Source organism: Eurosta solidaginis, chromosome 1, assembly GCF_040869045.1.
Source record: "Eurosta solidaginis isolate ZX-2024a chromosome 1, ASM4086904v1, whole genome shotgun sequence".
NCBI lineage: Eukaryota > Metazoa > Arthropoda > Insecta > Diptera > Tephritidae > Eurosta > Eurosta solidaginis.
In genome coordinates, this window is record NC_090319.1 from 172546699 (window position 1) to 172567687 (window position 20989).

At 39.1% G+C, this 20989-nt stretch overlaps 1 protein-coding gene across 4 annotated transcripts in view; it reads left to right on the forward strand.

The window, feature by feature from the left end:
• The window catches only part of hyd (E3 ubiquitin-protein ligase hyd), a 1108663-nt gene that overhangs the window by 327516 nt on the left and 760158 nt on the right, over positions 1 to 20989 (forward strand). For all 4 annotated transcript variants that reach the window (XM_067760031.1, XM_067760029.1, XM_067760028.1 and 1 more), the window contains one exon: positions 17642 to 20941. In XM_067760031.1, the coding sequence (XP_067616132.1) occupies positions 17642 to 20941 (3300 nt within the window). The remainder of the gene's footprint in view (positions 1 to 17641; positions 20942 to 20989) is intronic.

Genomic DNA, 20989 nt, shown 5'->3' on the forward strand with positions numbered 1-20989 from the left:
AACTGTATTTGTTTAGTATACTTGAGTGTCCTGTGGTCCTGTTGTTCCAGCACGACAACTCCCTTAGACGCAGGGCTGACGTTGCCGCTGCTCGATGACCAGCCAGATCCAGTGGAAAGATGTCAAGAATGACCTGAAGAGCTTCGCTAGGCGTTGTTCTTAGAGCCCCGGTTATGCTTATCATGCTGGATCTGTGGACTTTACCCAACAAGTTTAGGTTTGACGCCTTGCTCAAGGCTGGCCACCATACGACTACCCCATACAGCAGTATGGGTCTGATAATCGCGGTATAAATCCATCTGCATATGTTGGGGGTGAGTCCCCATTTTTTGCCAATGGCTCTTTTACACGTATATAATGCAATGTACGCTTTCTTTTGTCGCTGGATAACGTTGTCCTTCCAGTTCAGCTTTTTGTCTAAAACTACGCCTAAAAATTTGGCTTTATCTGCCAGGCTTAGGCGCACCCCATTTAGTTCAGGTAGGTTCAACGATGGTATTTTGTATCGTTTGGTATATAAGACAAGCTCTACTTTATCGGAGTTGACGCTGAGTCCACATCGGGAAGCCCACAAGGAAACCTCTCGCAATGCTACCTGCATCAAGTCGCACAAAGTTTGAGGAAACTTGCCTCTGTAGATAATCGCTAGGTCATCAGCATATGCCACGACCTTCCCGCTCCCCCAACTAGTATCTCTTAATAGCGAGTTTACCGTTAGGTTCCATAGTAAGGGGGAAAGGACACCACCCTGGGGCGTGCCCCTTGCGACAAATCGTGTTACCTCAACCTTCCCCAGTGAGGAGAGCACTTTCCTTCCCCTGAGCAGTTGATCAATTAGTCCCACTAGGGGTCTATTTACGTCCAGATCAGTTAAAGCAATGTTAACGGCGTCTGGACTTATGTTGTTGAATGCTCCTTCAATGTCTAGGAAGGCCACAAGACAATAATCCTTTTCGAACAAGGATGTTTCTATAGTAGAGACTAGGTTGTGTAGCGCAGTCTCCGTAGATTTACCTTTGGTGTACGCGTGTTGATAGTCCGAAATGAGATTCCTATCAATGCTTGTAGTGAGAAAATCGCTAACTATTCTCTCTAGGGTCTTGAGTACGAAGGATGAAAGACTGATAGGTCTATAGTCCTTCGGCTCGTAATGAGAGGCTTTGCCTGCCTTAGGAATGAATATGACCGTGGCGCTCCTCCATGCACACGGAATATAGTTCATAGCCAAACAAGCGGTATATATGTGCCGCAGCCAGTTGACTGATACCTCCAAAGAATAGATAAGTTGAGCGGGTACAATCCCGTCTGGTCCAGCAGCCTTAAAAGGTTTAAAACTTTTGACTGCTCTCCTCACTCTCTCCTCAGTGATGGGTATATTCACAGCTTGGTTTGCTGCAGGTACTTCCGGTGCGTTTGTCATATTTCCCGGGAAATGTGTGTCCAGGAGCAGCTCTAGAGTTTCCCCTTCTGTGCTGGTCCAGGTACCATTCGGTCTCCGCAGAAAGCTAATAGCTGTTTGCGTCTTAGAAAGCACGCACCGTAGCCTGGATGTGTCCACGACACTTTCGACTCCAGTGCAGAAGTTTCTCCATGAAGTTCTCTTCGCTTGTCTCAGGACTTTTTTGTAGGTTCTTAGTTTGTCCTTGTATTCTAGCCATTGTGACCCGTTATCGAAGAATTTGGCTTTGTTAAACTGTTCTCTACAGGATTTACGAAGTAGGTCCAGATCATGGGACCACCAGTGAGGTTTACGCTTACCGCGCGGTTTTGGCAATGGACAGGCCTGTTCTAAGGCTTTTGAGAAAGCCGATGTGAAGGTTTCTACCAGACCCTCTAGCTCCATCGTTGATGAGAGGCTTTGTGGGGGCAGTTCTGGTAGTTCTCTTGCTAACAGCTCATTATGTAGTTCCCAGTTTGTATTACGTGGGTTACGTCTCGCAATGGGCTGATCGACGAAGAACTCTAACATTACTTCAATATAGCGGTGGTCTGAAAAGGAATGTTCCTCAAGAACACGCCATTTTTTAACCCACCCATAAACGCTTTCGCTACAAATAGTGAGGTCAATAACCTCTCTACGGTTTTTAGTAATAAAAGTTGGTTCATTACCTACATTGCAAACTACAAGGTTAGTTGTTAAAAGGTACTCAAAAAGTGACTCACCCCGAGTGTTTATGTCGGAACTACCCCACTGCACGTGGTGGGCGTTTGCGTCTGTCCCAATTAACAGATGGCCTTTGCTTGAGTCGGCCACCAGATCCTTTACCGTCTTTTGCGGAGGAGGTTCCTCTGCGTCGTACGGCATATAAACGGAGGCTAGCGTTAATTGGGTGCCTCCGCTTGACAAACTGGCCGCTGTGATGTCACCATTGCTATAATTAGGCAAGAGAAAGATATTTAGCTCAGACTTTACTAAAATGCATGTTCTCACTTTACCTTCATCTGCAGCTCGGATGAGCTTAAACCCAGTGGCCCCCAATCCGCAAATCCTTGAGTTGTTCACCCAGGGTTCTTGGATAAGGACCACTTCGACGTCGCCTTTAGAAAGGCGACTGATGAGAGCAGCCGAGGCTGCCTTACTTTTGTGCAGGTTTATCTGGAGCAACCTCAGCATGAGCTTGCTCAGACTCCCCTGCCTCCATCACCGTGATGTTGGGATCCTCTCCGTCGCTATCCAGCAGAGCATCCTCCATCGACAAATTGCCCAGAGCCCCTGCGCAATTTGACGTGGCGGAAACCAGGCTTTCGGCGTCGGAGATTTCCGCTTCCACTTCGGGTGCCTCAATGTCCGTGTCCAAAGAGGCACTCGAAAGGGATGCGCGCTGTGCGTCCCCACGGTATACGTGAATTACGACCTCCCCGAGGCCGTAAAACACTCTTCCTTTGCTCCGTCTAAGGGGCTCGAGAGCTTCCTTATTGAGGGCTAACACGACCTGTCTCCTAGGTCCTACAGCGTCCTCGACTTGGATGACACTCCAGTCCTGCGTTGGGAGAGCCGGGTTCATCAGTTGCATCATCCTGAGAATTCTCTCAGGTTCTGCTGGAACCGCTGGAACCCATGCCGTGGCCCTTGGCCGAGCCGGAATGTCCTTCCAGTCAACGACCTCGATAATCGCCCCGGGATAGACTTGTCCCAGCTTTGCGGCTGCTGCCTTATAGAGCGCAACAGACCTTGCGTCCTCGCAAGCGAGTACCTTGATTTGGCCCTGGTACCATCCTGCATCAGAACCTCGCGGCGGACTACCCGGAGACTCCATCAGCACGTCGAGAACGGCGTTGCCGATTTCATTCCGGACGTACGGCCACTGGTCTTTAGGGATCGCACCACGGTCATTCCCTCGGTCCAGGATTCCTATAAGGATCCGGCCCTTGGCTACCTCGGCAAAGCTGGGTTTGGCTACCGCGGGGTGATTCTGGTGTCTTTTCGGCGGTGGTTTGATATCCTCATCGGACCTTTGACGTTTATATGGGGTTGCGCTTGTTGGCAGAGAACTCCGAAAATTCGGCAGTAGAGCTCGCGCCCTTTCCACCGAATTCCTGGCGTTCTCTGACAGCGTTTCCAGCGGAACACCCTCATACCTTGACAGGACTTTTGCAGCCCTTCTTTTGTTCCTGTGGAACGATCCCTTGTGGGAATCTTCTTGAGAAGGGGTCCGACCCGTAGTTGCCCTCGCGGTCGTACCCCCGGATGATGTCTTCATTATGGCTCCTTTCTCCTTTGGCTCAGTGTGACCAGATCGTGGGACCCCTGTCACAGCCGTGGGGAGAACAGTCGCCATACCGGCGTCAGACGGGCGCCCAGCATCAGCAGGCGCGTCAGTGTTCGCCGTTGCCAGCGCAACTACCTTCGCCGCCATACTGGTGCTTGCCCCCGTCCGATCACCTAAGACTGTGTTGACTGAGGTTGCCCTCTTGTCGTCCATGGGGAGCCGACCCGTCGTTTCCAACGCAGTCGCTCCCCCGGTTAAAGTAGCTGTTGCGGCCCCGTTTTCCCTTGGCTCGGAGTGGCCAGGTCCAGAGACCCCTGCCAAAGCCGTGGGAAAAAAGGTTGCCGTTCCGGCGCTTGGTCGGTGTCCGACAACAGCAGGCGCGTCAGGGTTCGCCGTTACCAGCGCAACTCCCTTCGCCGCCATACTATTGCCGCCCCCCACCAAGTCGCTCTTCACTTTAGAGTTGGTAGCATTGGTAGCCCTCCCTCGTTCACTAGGGCGTATGGATGCCAATGCTGTTGTCCTTCTCCCTGTGGAGGAGAACGGATTATCATTTGTTTGTTTTTTTATATTTTTGTTGTTCATCTTGTTCGTACGACCCCTTGCTAGACGAGGCCAGCTTAGGGTCACCTTATTGAAAGGGGGAAAAGTGTCGTCCGCCGCGGCAGAGCCCCTTACCGCGGTAAGACCATTTTTACTCTCTGAGGCGGCCCGGTGTCAGAGAGGCTCCGTACAAATACAGCCAGATTAACCTCCCGGCTGCAAACCATCCAATGGGCACGGTGCCGCATAACACCCTGGATTGGGAGGGGACAGATCTTGGTCATCGCTCACCCCAGGACTAGGCCACCGCAGCCATGGAGATCCATGTGAACCTGCATCCTACTGGGTGGCATAGTCCCGTGGTCAGCGACTAAGCCCTCGCATCGCGGCAAGATGTCTGCCCTTCGCGAGGGCTATAAACCATTACTTTGTATTTGTTATTTAAATATTTGCAGGTTCTCTGTGTAAAATATATTTTTTAGCTGTTTTTCCCACTGTATAATCAACGTGCTCATTGAAATTGAGTTTATCGTCTATTTTTATTCCCAAATATTTGATGGTGTTGACTTTTTCGATTACTTCGTGGTTAATATTTAAATTCTGCAGGTCACTATTCCGGACACTTAGTCTGGAAATGACCATACATTTGGTTTTGTTAACATTCAGTTTAAGTCTTTTCACGCATAACCAATCATAAATACTATTCAGATCTTCTTGAATTTTACTATATATTTCAGTTATATTTTCTCCACTAAGCATCAGTAGTGTATCATCCATTAGAATTTAATGTCCCAGTAGTTTATGGAATTAGTAATATCATTGATATAAATATTGAACAGTATTGGTGCCAGCACCGACCCTTGCGGTAAGCCAACTGGTACCTCTCTTTTCTCCGATAAGGATTTTCCAACTATTGTTCTTTGATTTCTAATATTGAGGAAGTCTTCAAACCATTTTGACTCATTACCATTGACACCTATGTTGGCTAGCTTTTTTATTAGTAGCTTTTGGTCTATCGCCTCAAATGCACATTTTAAATCCACAAATACAGCTATTATATGTTTATTCCTGCTTAGGCCTTCTTTCCAGTTCGCTATACCTAAATTCAAAGCACTTTCACAGAAATGCTTCTTTCGGAAACCATATTGCTGGGGGATGATAATTTCTTTATCTCCTAATTATTTTACAAGCTGGTTTTTACCACTGTTTCTAGTTTCTGGTCTGATCTCATCCGCCTTAATGGTATTTTTAACCCTTTCTACCGGCACAACTACGGAAGATTTGCATAATTTAGGAACTATACCTGTATCTAAGCTTTCGTTAACAATTTGAGCGTAAAAAACCCCTGTATAGGTTATGGAGTCTTTAATAACTCCTTCCTAAATTAGCCTTTTCCCTACAATTTTTTTTTTGAACCTGCTTACTATTTCAAGTACGTCAGTTGTAGAAACTTTTTGAAACATAAAAATATTTGTGCCATTTTGCACACCTAGGGTACTATCATAATTAACGGAAATAACCGGGATATGCAGGCTGATCTCCAATATACTGTCAATAAAGTAATCATTTGAAGACTGCGCTATTTCACTTTCCTGATTATAAATTTGGTCGTTTATTATTATTTTTTGAATGCCATTATTTTCTTTAGCCATGCTAATGCAATTATTTAAGCTTTTCCACATGGCCTTGCTGTCACCAACATTACAATCGATTTTGTGTTCCATATACTTCGCTTTTTTAATCTTAATTATCTGTTTATATTTACGTTTTTTATCGATATATTCATTCCATTCCCCAGTTGTTATAGCGACTTTGTAAAGATCTAGTTTATGCTTGTTCAAATTTTAAAGTTCAAAATCATACCACTTGTTGATAAGCTTAACACTGACTTCTTTGGAATATGTCAGTGTGGCCATTGCATTTATATTATGTAGCACAGCAGCTTTATTTTCGATACCCAAATTTTCAAAGTCAGTGAAGTTGAACTGTCGTAATTGGTTAATAAGACTGTCACATGTATAATTTTCCCAAGAAATTATGGTTTTCCTAGTTCTCATTTGAAGTCATTTATCTAGCTTGATTTTAAATTGAATATTTTCATGATCTGAAATCTGGTATTCTTCTAGTTTTGCACATGATATTGAGCTACTATCTGTAAATAATAGGTCTATCAATGTTTCGGTGTTATCGCCCTTTCGTGTGTAAAAATCTATTTTTTGTTCCATAGCAAAGGACCGAAATAAGTTAACTAACTGTTTAGTATAGGTTGAAATTGCCGACAAAGATAATATTATCCTGTGTTAAGCAATTATTATTTAAAATATCCTGCAAATACGTAATAAAGCACCCATCAGTCGAGCTTGGTGAGTGATAGATCACTGTATATTGGGGAAAAATATTCTTTACTTTTAGAACAATACTCCAGATATTTTTGTTCAGTGCTTTGATGTAGCCTGCTGTGTATTCAAATGAGTATTTTGCATATATTAGAACTCCACCCGTGTGCCTACTGTGCGAATCGCACCGTATAAGTTTATATGTATGTTTGTATTTCCAACTCTTGATTTGTGATTTCATCAGTGGAACAAGTCGCCGAGCAAAAGATAAAATAAGGATTTTGTGATTCTATCAGAGGCTCTAGTTCAGCTTTGTTAGCGACAATACTACTAATATTCAAATATATACAACTCAGTTCCTTAACTATTCGTTGCTGGACCCGTGTCTTATTTTTCGACTGCGTATGTTTTTTATACCCAGGGCAATCTTTACTAAAAGTTTCCATCGACGTCAATAACTTCTTTTTTATCAATTCGCTACAATTAACACATTTGGTTATTTTTGAGGTGCATTCTTTGCTGTCATGGGCTCCAGCACATTTGCTGCACGCTACTTTATTTACAATCATTGGCTTTGTGCTTGTAAAAAAAAAAAAATAAATGTAAGGCGCGATAACCTCCGAAGAGATCTAAGGCCGAGCTTCTCTTCCAATTTGCGTCGTGCTCCTCTTGATTTTCCCTACAAATTGGCCGGACGGGACCTACATGTTTTATGCCGACTCCGAACGGCATCTGCAAGGCAGATGAGTTTTCACTGAGAGCTTTTCATGGCAGAAATACACCCGGAGCGCTTGCCAAACACTGCCGAGGGGCTACCCCGCTTAGAAAAATTGTCTTCTAATTGAAAAACCTTATTTCTAAAATTTTGATGTTGCTTTGCCCGGGGTGCGAACCCAGGGCATACGGTGTGATAGGCGGATCACGCTACCATCACACCACGGTGGCCGCCATTTTCCCGAGCATTTAAAACATCTCAAAACGCTTACATGTTCGTAAGCGACACAAGTGTCCTACTCTATATACAGTTTTTTTTTCTTGCAAAACATGTTCAGATGTTACTGCATCTGTTTCTACCAACGCAATATAACTTTCTTCCCTACGATTTGCTTTTTCATACAGCTTTAAAACTTTAAGGTCTTTCCCAGCTCATGAATCGTTCTGCTTAACTAAACATTCTACCAAACGTTCATTGCTAATTTTGTTTGTGATCCCAACTATTTTAATAATTTTTTTTTATTTCATTCTTATTTTTAGTCTTCTCTGTATCATAATCATTTCCAATCGCTTCCCTTACTTTTAATTGAACTTTCTCACAAGCATCTCTATTTCTACATTCTCTATTATGGCTCCACTATTTATTTCTTTACTAGGCCATCGGTAGGCTCAACAACTTTTTTGAGAGTTTCCTTAGTTTTTTTACCTTTTTTTCGGGTTGATAACAATTTTATTCTCATTTGCGGCGGCGAACTGAGCATAAGATTGTTTGGAAATTGGCTGCTCATTTGTTACACGTAAGTTGTCATTGTTCTTCTTAAGTTCATTCGACAAATCCCTTACGATTTCATTTTTCATTGCATTCATTTTTACTTCAATATTGTGTTCCAAGAGGGAGTTGAAGTCCGTGATAATGCTACTTTTTTGAGAGCATTTATTACTAAATATCTGCTCAACTATTTGCTTAATATCACTTGATTTCATTTTTGTTTCTTCACATCTGCTAATCAAATGTTTAATTTCCACAAATTTTGTATTTGCATCTGATAACGCACATTGGTTACAGAGCTATTTCAAATTAATATTATCGGTTATTATTTTGATTTCGTTTCTTTTTATGTTACTGCACTTTAAATAGAAGCTATAGCCACACCCACCAGAGCAAGCTATCACATACATAAAATTAAAATAGATAACTGACCGCAGAGTTGAAATATATGGGGCATATGACCAAAGAATATAAGCAAAACTATACCAAAAGAAGAGCCTATTCTAACTTCGTATGATATTAGTTAATTACCCTCAAAGTGATACAAATTTCTAGCTCGGAACTATACCTAGAATGCCAAATAAGTATTAGTTCGTTAGTAGCTAGATTTTTATACTCAGTTGAGCAGAGCTCACAGAGTATATTAAGTTTGATTGGATAACGGTTGGTTGCACAGGTATAAAGGAATCGAGATAGATATAGACTTCCATATATCAAAATCATCAGGATCGAAAAAAAATTTGATTGAACCATGTCCGTCCGTCCGTCCGTTAACACGATAACTTGAGTAAATTTTGAGGTATCTTGATGAAATTTGTATGTAGATTCCTGAGCACTCATCTCAGATCGCTATTTAAAATGAACGATATCGGACTATAACCACGCCCACTTTTTCAATATCGAAAATTTCGAAAAACCGAAAAAGTGCAATAATTCATTACCAAAGACAGATAAAGCGATGAAACTTGGTAGGTGAGTTGAACTTATGACGAAGAATAGAAAATTAGTAAAATTTTGGACAATGGGCGTGGCACCGCCCACTTTTAAAAGAAGGTAATTTAAAACTTTTGCAAGCTGTAATTTGGCAGTCGTTGAAGATATCATGATGAAATTTGGCAGGAACGTTACTCCTATTACTATATGTACGCTTAATAATAATTAGCAAAATCGGAGAAGGGCCACGCCCACTTTAAACAATTTTTTTTTTTTAAGTAAAATTTTAACAAAAAATTTAATATCTTTGCAGTATATAAGTAAATTAATTCAACATACAACTCTAGTAATGATATGGTGCAACAAAACACAAAAAATAAAGAAAATTTCAAACTGGGCGTGGCTCCGCCCTTTGTCATTTAGTTTGTCTAGGATACTTTTAGTGCCATAAGTCGAACAAAAATTTCCCAATCCTTATGAAATTTGGTAGGGGCATAGATTTTATGACGTTAACTGTTTTCTGTGAAAATGGACGAAATCTGTTTGAAGCCACGCCCAGTTTTTATACACAGTCTTCCGTCTGTCCTTCCGCATGGCCGTTAACACGATAAATTGAGCAAAAATCGACATATCTTTACTGAACTTAGTTCACGTACTTATCTGAACTCATTTTATCTATTTTCGATATCGAAAATTACGAAAAATGAAAAAAATGCCATAATTCTATACCAAATACGAAAAAAGGGATGAAACATGGTAATTGGATTGGTTTATTGACGCGAGATATAACTTTAGAAAAAACTTTGTAAAATGGTTGTGACACCTACCATATTAAGTAGAAGAAAATGAAAAAGTTCTGCAGGGCGAAATAAAACACGCTTGAAATCTTGGCAGGTATTACATATATAAATAAATTAGCGGTATCCAACAGATGATGTTCTGGGTCACCCTGGTCCACATTTTGGTCGATATCTGGAAAACGACTTCACATATACAACTACCACCACTCCCTTTTAAAACTCTCACTAATACCTTTAATTTGATACCAATATCGTACAAACACATTCTAGAGTCACCCCTGGTCCACCTTTATGGCGATATCTCGAAAAGGCGACCACCTATAGAACGAAGGCCCACTCCCTTTTCAAAATACTCATTAACACCTTTCATTTGATACCCATATCGTACAAACAAAGTCTAGAGTCACCCCTGGTCCACCTTTATGGCGATATTCCGAAAAGGCGACCACCTATACAACTACCACCACTCCCTTTTAAAACCCATATTAATACCTTTAATTTGATACCCATATCGTACAAACACATTCTAGAGTCACCCCTGGTCCACCTTTATGGCGATATTTCGAAACGGCGTCCACCAATATAACCAAGGCCCACTCCCTTTTAAAATACTCATTAACACCTTTCATTTGATACCTATATTGTACAAACGCATTCTAGAGTCACCCCTGGTCCACCTTTATGGTGATATCTCGAAAAGGCGACCACCTATACAACTAGGTAGGTGGTGATGCTGAATTGCATAGTATTGAAATCAAATCAAGTTTAAAATCAGTATCCGAATCAGTTTTGAATCAGTATCCGAAGGAATCTCTGCTAAATCAATTTCATCATCGATAGCTTCCAATATTTTGCATATATCACCCTGCTTAAGTTTTTTAGCCATTGTCATTCAAGTACGTATATAATGCGCGGTGGTATACTTTTTATACCAGCAACTTTAAACACTTTCCACGCCAACACTTTTGTTTATTTTTATTCCACTGGCTGAATAATTAATTCAAAACACTTTATTTTTCTTAAATTGTAGGAAACCGATGCTGCACGTGCTTTTATTTACAAAATATGATAAATTCTGAGTAACACTTCAATACTTCACTATTTTACTCATTTTGTACATAAAAAACATATATATGTATCTCTTTCACGTACTTGTTATATTCTTTTTTTTAGAAAATATAAGCTTAAATTTGCCTGTATAAGTGGTAAAAGAAGTATACGAATGCGCATAAAATGCAGGAAAAATATTTGAATAAGTGGTATAAATTGCATACCACCGCCCCGGAAAGATAAAATACTCATTAAAACCTTTCTTTTGATACCCATATTGTGCAAACAAATTCTAGAGTCACCCCTGGCCCACCTTTATGGCGATATCTCGAAAAGGCGTCCATTTATAGAACTAAGGCCCACGCCCTTTTAAAAAACTCATTAACGCCTTTCATTTGATACCCATATCGTACAAATAAATTCTAGAGTCACCCCTGGTCCACCTTTATGGCGATATCTCGAAAAGGCGACCACCTATACAACTACCACCACTCCCTTTTAAAACCCTCATTAATACTTTTAATTTGATACCCATATCGTACAAAAAAATTATAGGGTCACCCCTGATCCACCTTTATGGCGATATCTCGAAACGGCGTCCACCTATGGAACTAAGGATCACTCCCTTTTAAAATACTCATTAACACCTTACTTTTTATACCCATATTGTACAAACAAATTCTAGAGTCACCCCTGGCCCACCTTAATGGCGATATCTCGAAAAGGCGTCCACTTATAGAACTAAGGCCCACGCCCTTTTAAAAAACTCATTAACACCTTTCATTTGATACCCATATCGTACAAACAAATTCTAGGGTCACCCCTGGTCCACCTTTATGGAGATATCTCGAAACGGCGTCCACCTATAGAACTATGGCCGACTCCCTCACAAAATACTCTTTAATGCCTTTCATTTGATACACATGTCATACAAACACATTCCAGGGTTTCCCTCGGTTCATTTTCCTACATGGTTATTTTCCCTTATGTTGTCACCATAGCTCTCAACTGAGTATGTAATGTTCGGTTACACCCGAACTTAACCTTTTTTACTTGCCAGTTATAAAATCGACAGCTTGGATATTTAAATTTGATATCTAAAATATATTTTAGAAATAGCCCACCAACAAAAAAACTGCTACGAGCTTTAAGGAGCTTGGACCACTACTTGGTCAAGAACTATCGAAAAAGGGGATCATATCATACTAGAAGCAACATGTTGAATTTCGGAGTCAACGAAATAGTACCAAGAAAGAACTAGATATCAGCTGTAAAATTTTACACTAGTTTGAAACTATCGAAAAAGTGCTAATAAAGAACTAGTTCTTAATTGGAAATTTGTATCTAGTTAGGAACTAGTAAAAGGTAATGCTGCAGGGACAATTTCCATCGCCTAGGACATCGCCATGTTAAATTCGCCAGTTAAAAGCATGTAAAATAGCACTGTGGAACAAATTCAGGTTAGAAAAAGTTAGGTCGATTCTGAGAGTGAGGGGTGAAAATAGAGGCTAAATTAGAAGACACGTATTCCGGTGTTTGTTTATGTTAGTTCGACTTTTTTTTTTATTCGACCTTCCAACTTTGCAGTCAAATGCCGATTTTCAGCATATTGTTTGTATGGTTTTTTGGCTATAACTCGTCGACTAATTGATATTTTTTCAATCTGTTAAAGCCAAATTATTGCTAGAGACCTGTGCAACAATTAAAATTTTTTTCATGCTTTTTGAACTTATTTTCCACAAAACTAAGTCTTGTTTCTTTCTGTTTGATCTATATCATGCTTCGCAGTGTCTTCAATAAATATCATTTGAAAAGAAAACAATCATAATACAAATCTTGCGTTTTCCAGCTTAATATTAATTTAATTCTCATTTCTTATCTTATGTACCAATTTTTTCAGTGTTGGTTTTGAAGAAACATTGAAAAAGAAATTATAAAAATACGGAAAAAATATAATTTTGAAATGTTAGTTATCAAAAGTTTTAAGTAAAAAAATTAAATTAATTATTTGCCCAGTCGCCGTTTAGCAGGCGGCTGTGGATCAACATCACTGCTCTCTCCAATATCTTGGTCGTCGTCATCATTATCAGAAAGGTCGATAAATTCGTTCAACTGATATTCTGGAATTTCGTCTTTGTCTTCCCCTTCTTCCTCTTTTCCCTCGTCTTCCTCTTCTTCAAAGGTGCTTTTATACCACCAACAAATTTCAGCGAGTATTGCATCTGGCGATTTCTTTCCTCTGTACCTGAAACGAAAATAGTTTTCAATCGTTAACATGTTTAAATTGTGCACTCTGACAAAGATATTAGAAAAATCTAGTTACCTTATTTCAAATGGAAGCGCAGTTTGGTGATAACGTTCGCCTTGCTCATCAGATTCAGTTGGCAACTGTTGAGCGAGTTGATCAAGATGCTGATACAAGAGATGAATTTTTTACGACACATTAACCCCTATTTCATCGAAAGCTACCAACATATTTGCAACAGATTCCATGTAGTTGTCTTTGCGTTCTTTACCCAAAAGTCCTTTAATTACTGATTTCAATGCGAGCCATGCATTTAATTCTCGGTCTGTCAGAACTTGGTCAAAATCCTGAGGACTCATTAGTTTCCGTATATCGGGACGATTAACAACCCCTTCCTGAATTTTGGCGTTACTTAGTCTTGGGAAATGTCTTTTAAGCGGTTGACTACTGCTGGTCTTTTTGCGATACCTTTCAAAAAATTTTTAACAATGCCAAGTTTAATGTGGTGCAACGGCAACAAAATTTTTATTTCAGGAACAAGACTTTCGTGTAGCCTATTGTCTTTAGGCCGTTTCGTCACGTCAGTGATAAACTCTTGCGAGAAATATTGTTTATCGGCTTCCAAAAAACAATCACTCGCATTGCCACATTTTTCGTCGCTTGCTATGAAAGTTCCACAAACATTACAAAAATGGTCCATTTTACATTTTGGTTCCGACATTTTTAATACAATATATATTATACAATGTTATTTTTGTTATTTTTATGAAACCGATGCACTTAACTTAAATCACTCACAAAATGAAATAAGTTCCAAAAAATTAATAGCGAATTTTATCACCACCGAGCGAAAATTATAAGACATCAGCTTCGGCTGAGTTTCGAGCCTTAACTGAATCTTTATTTTTGATATTAGTTCGAATGTACGAAATAAATAAAAATCGCTACCTGTGCGGTGGTTGGAAACAAAAAAGAGGATGACGAGGAAAAAGAGGAAGAAATTTATTGCATTTGACTGCAAATTTCGAAGGTCGATTAAAAAAAATTCGAACTAACATAAACAAACGCCGCGATACGGGTTTCTAATTTAGCCTCTATTTTCACCCCTCACTCTCAGAATCGACCTAACTTTCGCTAACCTAAATTTGTTCCACATTGTAGATAGATGGCGAAATTTTAAAGCTTCAGAATGCAGTAGAATTGCACTAGTTTTGAACTAGAGATACTCCCTCCGAGGTAGTTACTGTGATTTTGTATTTAAATTCGGTATATTAATTATTTTTCGTGGTTATGAATCACTTTTTAACTGAAAGCGCGCGAAACCGTTAAGCAACAATGCCTATCATTTACTTGTTAAACATTTTACTAAATGCATGTATTTCAGCACCTCAATAATCTATTGCCAATATATGTAAATTTGAACATAAATTAAAGAAAAAAAAAAACAAAAAAAAAAAAAAAACCAGCGGAACCCTCTAATTAAGTATTTCGAAAGTTTTCAAACTCAGTTTCCAATGCACTATTTGCGGAAATATCCACATTCCCTTATAGTATATTTATTGAAAACCAAAATCCGAGGATATATATAAAATATGTTCCTACAAAAACTGAAGCTATATGTCAATGTAATTATACTCAGCTGAGCAGAGCTGACAGAGCATAGTAACTTTGTTCGCATAACGGTAATCTGTAACGGCATAAACTAATCGAGATAGATATAGACTTATATATATCAAAATGATCTGGGTTAAAAAAGAAATTCATTTAGCCATGTCCGTCCGTCTGTCCGTCCGTTCGTTAACACGATAACTTGAGTAAATTTTGAGTTATCTTGATGAAATTTGGTATGCAGATTCCTGGGCGCTCATCTCGGATCGGTATTTAAAATGAACGAAATCGGACTACAACCACGCCCACTTTTCGATATCGAAAATTTCGAAAAACCGAAAAAGTGCGATAATTCATTACCAAAGACGGATAAAGCGATGAAACTTGGTAGGTGCTTTGACCTTATGACGAAAAATAGAAAATTAGTAAATTTTTGGACAATGGGCGTGGCACCGCCCACTTTTAAAAGAAAGTAATTTAAAAGTTTTGCAAGCTGTAATTTCGCAGTCGTTGAAGATATCATAATGAAATTTGGCAGGCACGTTACTCCTATTACTATATGTGTGCTCAATAAAAATTAGCAAAATCGGATGACGAACACGCCCACTTTTAAAAAAATTTTTTTTAGTCAAATTTCAATAAACAATTTAAAATCTTTACAGTATATAAGTAAATTATGCCAACATTCAACTCCAGTAATTATATGGTGCAAAAAATACAAAAATAAAAGAAAATATCAAAATGGGCGTGGCTCCGCCCTTTTTCATTTAATTTGTCTAGAATACATTTAATGCCATAAGCCGAACAAAAATTTACCAATCCTTGTGAAATTTGGTAGGTGCATTCTATGACGATAACTGTTTTCTGTGAAAATGAGCGAAATTGTTTGAAGCCACGCCCAGTTTTTATACACAGTCGACCGTCTGTTCTTCCGCTCGGCCGTTAACACGATAACTTGAGCAAAAATTGATATATCTTAACTAAACTTAGTTCACGTACTTATCTGAACTCACTATCTTTGTATAGAATATGGTCGAAATCCGACTATGACCACGCCCACTTTTCCGATATCGAACATTACCATAATGAAAAAAATGCCATAATTCTGTACCAAATATGAAAAAAGAGATGAAACATGGTAATTGGATTGGTTTTTCCACGCAAAATACAACTTCAGAAAAAACTTTGTAAAATACGCGTGACACCTACCATATTAAGTAGAAGAAAATGAAAAAGTTCTGCAGGGCGAAATCAAAAGCCCTTGGAATCTTGGCAGGAATACTGTTCGTGGTATGACATATATAAATAAATTAGCTGTACCCGACAGAAGATGTTCTGGGTCACCCTGGTCCACATTTTGGTCGATATCTCGAAAACGCCTTCACATATCCAACTAAGGGCTACTTCCTTTTAAAGCCCTCATTAATACCTTTAATTTGATACCCATATCGTACAAACACATTCTAGAGTCACCCCTGGTCAACTTTTATTGCGATATCTCGAAAAGGCGTCTACCTATAGAACTAAGGCCCACTACGTTTTAAATAATCATTAACACCTTTCATTTGATACCCATATCGTACAACACACATTCTAGAGTCACCCCTGGTCCACCTTTATGGCAATATCCTGAAATTGCGTCCACCTATAGAACTATGGCGCACTCCCTTTTAAATAATCTTTAATACCTTCCATTTGAAACCCATGTCATACAAACACATTCCAGGGTTACCCTAGGTTCATTTTGCTAAATGGTGATTTCCCCTTATTTTGTCTCCAAAGCTCTCAGCTGAGTATGTAATGTTCGGTTACACCCGAACTTAGCCTTCCTTACTTGTTTTTGGGTGATGATATAACTATTTACGTAATATTTTAAGCAAACATGTTGTGATTTCAAATCTTCAACTTTTCCCGACCTCAAACAATTAAAGTTCTTTTAATAAATTTTTTTTTTTAAATACATAAGAAATTTCAGTGCACATACAATTTTGTACATGTATTGTGCTTTGCACTTCCATATAAAAAAAAATTTGAGCAACACTGTATTTAATAATTTGGGAAAAATTAAAATTTTTTAATATATGTTCAATACAAATAATTTTGGTGCAGTGATGTAATTAGTGTTATACATAAATAAATATGTAAGCGTTTTTTAGTTTTAGTACATTCCCACCCAACATTTTTTGAAATTATTAATCATATTAGAGTCTTTAGAGTCTCCAGCATGATCAAAATAAGCATATATGCGCTCATTTTCTGATCAGAAAAGACTCCCTCGTCGGGAGAAAAAGGTACCCTACGCGCGACTACACTTGGAGAGCCTCTTTTAACCTATATTTCTAATCAGTATTTAGTCTTTTTTGAGTCATATTACCAACATTTATGAGTCTTGTGGGAATAATTTTTAAGTGTGTTTTAAAGCTTTTGCGATCCTTTCTCGATACATTTAAGAGTATATTTGGAATCTTATTTTAATTATTTTTTGTGTTCGCTTTACATTTTGTTGTTGCTTTTTCTATAAATCATATTTCACTCATAAGAGGGAGTCGATTTCGAGTCTTCTTTTGATCGCAGAATTGACTAAACAGTTTTTAGTCGTCAAAAGGAGTCGAAAATGTCTCATTGTGGTGATTTATACTTTAATAAATCTTCCATATGCTATGTGGGTTATTCATTGTTGTGGTTTTTATTAATAGAAAATGACTTTAATAATTTTCAGCTTTGCTCCTAATGAAGCTAAGGTGCTTAGCGCAACGTTGGGCCGTGACAGTGGAGTTTATTAAGTGGCACTGCTCAAGAATTTTTGTCAAAAAAGCATATCATGTAAAATATTTAAATTCCAACGATTTGGAGATAGTCACTGAATTATTTTTTGTTATAAAACTAACGTTAAGTCAACTTATTAAAGAATGCTTTTCTTTTCTCACTTTTAGGTAGAAAATGTATACCATCCAAAAACTGCAAGCCTCAATATAACGGAAAAAGTGGTTAAAATTGCTGCTAACTTTATTCGCTGCTCAGTGTTAACTGAGGAAGGTCGTGTAGCGACTTGGATGGATGATCAATTAGGTTATTTGGGATCTAAATTGGAACACTCAACAATCATGTTCACTGAATTTGTGATGGATCCTATAGTCTCAATTAACGTTTGTACTATATATACTGCTGTAAGAACTGAAAACGACAATGTTTATTGGTGGGGAGTTTTACCCTTTGATCAAAGACGGTACCTTTGGGAAAAATTTCGGACAAAAACAAAAAAACCATTAAAATCTGCATCAACAGATATCTGTGTCGGGTCACTCGTAATAATGAAAAAGTGCCCTATTTATCAGGCAGGCTCTATTGGTTTCACTTGTATTAATGGCATACCAATTATAGGGCAATTGCAAAACTCAGTTTGGGATCTAAGCGACGTCTGTCGTTTTAAAATAATAACTGTCACATCGCATTCAAGTGCCGAGAAAAGCATATTATGCACGGAGAAAGATCACAATAAAACCGTCGTAGCAAACACTCCAAACGTGCAGACTTTAAATAGTAAAACAAGCTCTACAAAGGAATCTACGGATCGCATTGATATGCCCCCGCCACCCTCGCCTGCATCAAGTACTTGTAGCGATACCGGTAGTGTAACTTCAAACAAACGAGCAAAGAGAATGGCTGGCAAAGAAGATATTGAAAATAAAAAGGATGAAGAACTTTGGCAACTTAAAGATGTTGTGTTTGTAGAAGAAAAAGTAGGACCAGTTGGAAAAGTCTTAAAAGTAGATGGTGACTTTGTTGCAGTCCGTTTCCCATTGTACGCTGGTGCTGTTTGTGGAAATGTCAATGAAGGGAAAGATGATGACTGGCAACAGTGTCGACTTTTACGACGGGAAGATGTTCAGGCGTACAAATCAAATATGGTATCCCGTGGTCCAGACTGGTTACAAAAGCAACCGAGGAAGGTTAATATTAATAACTGCAGCGAATCGCAGGGATTTCAATTATTAGCCATGTCCGCTGATGTTCGGGGTATTCACATTATAAAGAAAAATTGTTTAAAAGTTGTATATAGCTTACACAATTTATATAATAGTAAACAAGAGCAAAATAGCCAGTTCCCGACTGATAGCATGTCCTTTTTGGGATCGAGCCACAATAACATTGTACTTATTTGTAATAATGATAGCAGCAGTGGCAGCAACGTTATAGTGTGTGATGGAAACCGTGCTATATACCCTATTGCTAAAGATTGTTTGGGATCCATAAAAGATCCTCAATATCTTGATTTACCGCCGGTGAAAAGTGCATCGATGGGCATGGTACCGTTATTCTGTGGGGGTAATTTAAAATCTAAACTATGTGTGACGGCATTACTATTCGAACCTCAGGAGCTTATGCCTCATATTTTGAGATGTGACTTTAAAAATGCATTTGCAGTACTTAGCCGTTTGGACACGGAGGATTATAGTCCAATAGTTTCCATTACGCGAGAACGTTGTGATGGCAGCCGAAATGTTTTTCATGCATGTGTTGCAATGTGCGCACCTACGTCAAACAAAGAAACAGATGAAATAAAGTATTCTGCACCTGCCCGGGGCACATCTTTAGCTAATACTGTTTTCTCAAACTCTCCATCGATTTCAACGCAATTAGACATGTCTAACAGCTCAATTGTAACGAATACACCATCAAGTACGAATACTAGGGAAAGCCGTTCTGTTAGCTTGCGGGAAGTGATGAATCGAATAATTAATACCGAAAGTGAGCATATCAATTATATTCAAAATATAAGCTATACTGGCGATCCCATCCATATATCTCAATCGTTGTCAGAGGCAAATGGATCGAATTCCGGTTTTAATACAACGACAACCATTAATGAGGGCGATGATCAGATGTTGAAAAATACTTTAGCCACAAACATCCCTGCCCTTAACTATGTGCTTGAGGCTACACAGCGCCGAGAGCAAGCAATTTTGATTTTACAGCAAATGTGTTCAGCCATGGCGTTTCGCCCTTATTTACACCAAATGTTAAGTTTTACGGATGCTCAAGGCCGAACGCCGTTCATGGTCTCAATATATAACCGCGCATATGAAGCCGGTATAATAGTTTTAAACACTATCTTAAGTATATCTGAAAAGGACACTTCGATAAAAAATTCAATGATTTTCCCATCAGGTTCATCGCTTGATCAGTCTCCGCTATATGTTCTATGTTATAATGATACATGTTCTTTTACTTGGACAGGAGCCGACCATATCAATCAAAATATATATGAGTGTAAGACATGTGGCCTAACAGGATCACTATGCTGCTGCACAGAATGTGCACGTATCTGTCATAAAGATCATGATTGTAAACTAAAGCGAACATCGCCAACCGCTTACTGCGATTGCTGGGAAAAGTGTAAATGTAAGGCCCTTATTGCTGGGAATCAAAATAAACGCTTTGCTCTTTTATGTAAATTGGTATCTTCTACTGACCTTGTAACAAGGTTTAATTCAAAAGGAGAATCGATTCTATTATTTCTAATACAAACGGTTGGGCGCCAGGCAGTGGAACAAAGGCAATATCGGTCTAACTCACGTGTTAGAAATGTAGGAAGTGGAGGAGGTAGTGGTAATTCCCGCAAGTCTTCGTCTATTGACCCCGAAGCTGATATGCCAGAGCATGATCTTGAACCCCCAAAATTTGCGCGCAAGGCTCTGGAACGCTTATTAATTGATTGGCATTCTGTTCGAGCTATGATTATGACTGGAGTAGAAGAAAATCACATCACACTTCAACCAAAATCAAATTTTGAGAATCAGTCAAATACTGACAGTTATATTTTACTTCAAAATCAACAGGGATCTACACTTTTAGATAAATTTACTCACAATTTAGTTGTGAAATGCAGTGGGGATCATCTGGACACCCTGCTGATGACGCTTGTTCGTGAAATGCAGGATGACACTATTCCAGGACGTAAAACAGACGGAGAATTAATAGCTCGAAGATTTGTGAGGTCCGTGATTCGTGTCTTCGTGATATTTAGTTTGGAAAAGATACCGAATCCAGAGAGAAAAAAATTTACCCCATCTGCAAATAAGCATATTCAAAGCTGTATTAAGGTTTTTCACTCACTATATAAAATTGCAATACAGGAACTATGTGAAGTGTCTGAGTCTTTGATTTCACCTGTTCGCCTTGGTGTTGTGCGACCAACAGCTCCGTTTTCGATGTCATCAGCTAGTATCGATGTAAGCGCTTTAAGTATATTACTTTTAATAACTTATATGCATAATTAA